Consider the following 5,066-nt stretch of genomic DNA (forward strand, 5'->3'; position numbering starts at 1 on the left):
TCGTAGCAACGAGTAGAGCAATATTAAATATACACGAGAAAAGGTTCATGCTTAGAGTGGGTGAGGAGACTGTAACTTTTGAGATGAATATAGAAACGGGAGTGAAAAAGGAGAAGCTAGTTGTAAGTGTTGAGTGGAAAGTGAAGAGCTCGTCAAAAGAAAAGGCGGGGGTGCACCCCATGAAGGCTAAGAAGAAGTTGTCGGCATGGATGTGAGCATTAGTTTGAAGGCGAGGAATGGATCCCGACTTTGACTCAGACCCCGACTAGATGTTCAGGGAAGTTTTCTTTACCTTATGCTTTTTAAATATTTATCATGGGGACATGCCACAACTTAAAGTGTGGGGTGAGGTATATGTTGTATGTTGTATGTATATGCGTTAGTGTAGTTTTTGTTTAGTAGTTAGAGATAGAAACAAAATTGGAAAATATCATATTATTTTTTAAATTTTTGATTTTTCTCGATGATAGATATCATTCGACGGGTTTCTTGAGGGAGTAAATTTGAAAGAAAAAGACAAAAAGATTTTCGTTTTATAGGTAGTGTAATAATTTCCCCTTGGCTTTTCTTTGTGCCGCGGTTCATTTTCAAGGATTTTGTTTGAACCGGGTATAGTTAGTTCTTATTTTTATTAAGAGTATGAAACTTTGTGCTATGGTTTAGATGGAAGGCAATATCTCTTGACTCTATTATACCTTGAGAACGGTAAGTGCTTTAGTTGTGATGCTTAGGCTCCGTTTTTTACTCTTGTATAAGTACCTTAAATTGTTTGATTTTAACTTTGCTTAACTGATTTGACTAGAGTGTCTTGATAGTCCGATCTTGAGTGAGTTATGTGCCATGTGTGTGAGAGGTTTTTTGTATTCTGTCCATTACATTTGATGTCTAGAACTTGCCCTGTGTGTTTAGAAAGCGAAATAGTAGTTTTATTCAGTCTTGGAAATGATATAGGCATTTCTTTGTTGAGCCAGTTATATGCTTTTACCCATCTAATTGTTATGTATCTTAGTTAACCCCTTTGAGCATGTAATCCCGTTTCTTCGGCAACTACATTACAAGCCTTACTCATTTGTTCGAATTTCCTATCTATTTGAACCTTTTACCTCTCGTGAGCACTTGAAATTATTATGAACTTTGTAAAAGTGGAAGTGGGGTGGTTGGTTTGGTTTTTGAGTAGAACTAATGAAATAAGGAGAAAGGTGCACTAGTTTGAAAAAGTAAGAGGCACTTGAATTGAAAAAGAAAGAAAGAAAATAAGTGTATAATTGTGAAAAATATTCCATGATAGTGGTAACTCTTGATGTAATTGTGCTTAAAAAAGTATGAGTTAATGTATATTGATGTGAAGGTGGAGTTATGGTTTGATATAAGTGTGGGGTTTTGAACAATAAATTGTATGTATTAAAGTGCTTAGGGAGGTGTAGTCACTCTTATATCCAAAAGTATCATATTCATCCCGCAGCCTACATTACAACCAATTAAAGTCCTATTTTATTCTTGACTGGATGAGATCAATTAGTAGAGTAGTACACTACGGACAAGCCTATGGTACGTCTTTTGTGCCATATGAATGTTGTTTCTGAGAGTGAGTGAATTCTTTATATCTTGAGTTCCTAATTGTTCTTAAATTTTATTGTGTGTGGAACTACTCTTTATTGTTGTGAAATTTATACATGGAACTAATAAATTGTGTGTGGACAAGCCTATGTATAATACATGAAAAATATTATTTCCTGGACTTTTGACACATATTCGACCTAAGGAGGCTAAGGAGGAGTTGGAAGAGCAAAAGCACAAGGATTTCATCATTCCTTCCTCACTCAAGACCCGAGTTTGGATTGAATTTATGTTTTCCTCTACTTTAACTTTATTTGTGATGAATTTCTCCATATCTATGGAGTAGTTCTCTTTAGGGTTTGATGGATTTGGTGTATTAATGATTGTTTGTGGATTATAACTCTAGTTTATGTGTTGAAGCATTTTTGGATGATTTAATTATTGCATCTATATTTACTAGTTCATGTAATCGAGAGAGGCATAACTTGTAATATCTTTGCATTATATTGTTGGTTGAGTTCATTAATTCTTCTTAGTAATCAAAAGAGGCTAGTTGAATTGTTGATTAAACGTAGTTAGGAGGATAATTGAAAGAGGTTTTCCTAAAGACCAATCCATTACGCATTCTTGCATATCTTCACGTGCTTAAATTGGTTCATCTTGTGAGGTTGAGACTTAATCGAGAGAGGAGTTTCTACTAAACGTTTGAACTAATAATTGAGTGAATTCGAGAGACTTACTTAAATATTAGAAGTGAATTATCTAGAGTTAGATCCCAAATAATTATCTTGCACATATCCTATCAACCCCTATTTTTCCCCACCGATAACTTCCTTGCTTACCTTTGTTGTGATAGTCATTAGTCAATAGGTTTAGATTCTTAATTAATTTTAGTTATTAATCATATAAATCTCTAAGTGTTGATTCTCCTGAATAGTAATCAAGCTAGAAACTACGAAAATATTGTTTAACTCCAATCCACGTGGATACGATATTATACTATACTATCTTTGACTAGCGAGCATAATTAAAGTGGTGTTTTGCGCTCCTCAAATTTTGCCGGCAATGGCGCCAAAATTTACCGAGCTCGAAACACACACTTAACAAATCATCCCTTCAAATATATGTCGAATGCGTCTCAATCACACTTAAATATTCCGGATAACAACCAAACTTTGCACACAAGTTTCAATCAACAAAATAAATTTATACAAGGTCTCAAAACCACAATAGGAGCCCGATAATACCGAAGTCAACTCTCGGCCAAACCTATGAACTCTCCAATTATTCGAATTGCCAACTTTCTACAAATAGAGCCAAAACCTTCTAGGAGCATCCAAATTCAGATCCGAACATACCCCCAAATCCAAAATTACCATACGAGCATATTAGAATCATCAAATCACCAATCCGAGGTCGGTTACTCAAAAGTCAAACCTTGGTCAATTCTTACAACTTAAGACTTCCAAATTGGAAAACGCTCTATCAAATCCATCCAGAACCACCCGAAAATCAAAACCAACAATGTACGCAAGTCATAATACACCGTATAAAATCCCTCGAAGTCTCAAATTACCGAACGAAATGCTAAAACTCAAATAATTGCTTGGGTCATTACAAGAGTAGAGGTGAATGATAAAGAGTGAATGATTAAATCAGGATTGGTTTCAACTCTATCCTACATCCCAATCAGAGGTCGACCTACCCTTAGGCTAGGAGGGTCACTGACCCTTGATAATTTTGGAAAAAATGCATATATAAATGTTTATATATCTGAAATAATATGTATATATTTTGATTGGCACTTTAAGATTCAAACTTAGACAACTGCATTGATCGATTTGGGCACGACTTGATTTTTAGTGTGCTATGTGGGTTAAGTCATACACATAATCAAGGTAATTAAGTAATTTGAGGAACTATATATGTTACACCACGCCACCTCAATTTGCACCTTAAATTAGATTATATGATACAAGGTGATAAAAAAAAGTAGTACCTCTGTAACCAAGCTAGTGGTTTGAATACAGGAAAAATGAACGTAGACTACGCATCTTCTTCTTCTTCTTCACTTTGTTGACCAAAATTGCTGAATATCTGAGGCGCATAGTCATTATCCGGCAACGTATCTTCTTCGTCAGATTGTTGATTGAAGTTGCTTAATATCTGAGGCACATAGTCGTTCTCAGGCAACGGTCTAGTCGCATAATCGCTCTCCGGCAAACGTCTGCTCGGACCTTCGTCTGGCAATGGCAATGGCAATGTCACCTCCGCTTGCTCAATAGCTGCCCCTGCCCCCAATAAGGGCTCAAATATTATTGCTGCTGAATCTTCAAAAACTACTCTTCTTTCCACTAATATAAACTTCTGGGCAACAATATATAATATTCCCAAGAAAGCAAAACCTACAAATCCCAATGAAATAGTCCACACTGTAGAGCTAAGTTGATTATTATTTCCATCAGCAGAAGGGGAAGGACTAGGAGCAATTTTCAACTCAGCAACTATGCCGAAATGGCCTTGTTTTCTAGTTGAACATTCATTTCCATTTGTCACATTGCCAAATTCGACCGAATTATTCGAGTAAAAACGAAAACACTTGATCAAAGACCCCTCTGGTGCAGGCTGCACATTACTAAACTTAATATTAATAGGAAATTCCAAAGCATGAACCTGCAATTCTGGTTTATTTTTGGCACACATATCCATTGCATCATAAGCTAAAATACCCAAAACTGGTGTTAGATAAGTGTAACCATGCAAAGGATAATAGAATGAGGACCAATTACCAAGATTCTGGTAAACCAGAACAATTCTTGTTACATGAGGCTCCTCAGTGATCCCAGTTGGGATAATAAATTCATTAAAGTAACCATAACCTCTCCACTTTAAGCTATCTCTTCTAAGCATCAAAGCTGAAATTCTAATCCCAGCCAAATTGGAAGGAACAGATCCATTGTAAGCAGTACCAGTTTTGGTTTTCGGCCATGACAATGCCTTGAAAGCATATTCTTGAAGTAAAGAATCAATTGAGCTTTTTGCTGGCGAGTCTAAAGTACTAATTGATTCAGATCCAATGACAACAACAACAACAAGAAGCCAGATAATTATGTATAGATAACCAACTGAATGCATCATATTTTGCCTAAATTTTGTTTGAATTATGGAAACTAGAGAAGAGGGACTAAAAGAGATTAAAATTGGAATGAGATTTCAGAAGGTGGAATACATTTGTGATGAGCTGGAGAAAGAATAAGTGGGGAACGACCAATTAAGGCAACAGCTGTTCAAAATTAAGTCAGCTCTTAACCATTCTACGGTGTTGGATTCCCTTATTTGTTTATTCTATCAAGTTGCTGTTTGGTTACCAAATGTTCCATCTGTGCAGATTTCTAGCACTATAAAAAGCAAAATACAAATAAGAGTTATGGTATTTAATTTCATATAATTTTCATGGTAGTTTTTTATCTAAGGTCAGCTCTGAATAGTGATATCGTGTGATCCCTTAT

The 5,066-nt window shown here is 35.6% G+C and overlaps 1 protein-coding gene across 1 annotated transcript; it reads right to left on the reverse strand.

The window, feature by feature from the left end:
• Positions 1-3,438: 3,438 nt before the first annotated feature.
• On the reverse strand, positions 3,439-5,066 carry LOC104092829 (uncharacterized). The gene has a single exon (XM_009598507.3). The coding sequence runs from the start codon at positions 4,693-4,695 to the stop codon at positions 3,604-3,606; it is 1,092 nt and encodes a 363-aa protein (XP_009596802.1). The 5' UTR covers positions 4,696-5,066; the 3' UTR covers positions 3,439-3,603.

Source organism: Nicotiana tomentosiformis, chromosome 7 (genome assembly GCF_000390325.3).
Source record: "Nicotiana tomentosiformis chromosome 7, ASM39032v3, whole genome shotgun sequence".
NCBI lineage: Eukaryota > Viridiplantae > Streptophyta > Magnoliopsida > Solanales > Solanaceae > Nicotiana > Nicotiana tomentosiformis.

Coding starts and splice junctions, on each gene's coding strand:
- LOC104092829 (XM_009598507.3), bottom strand. CDS start 4,695: ATGATGCATTCAGTTGGTTATCTATACATAATTATCTGGCTTCTTGTT.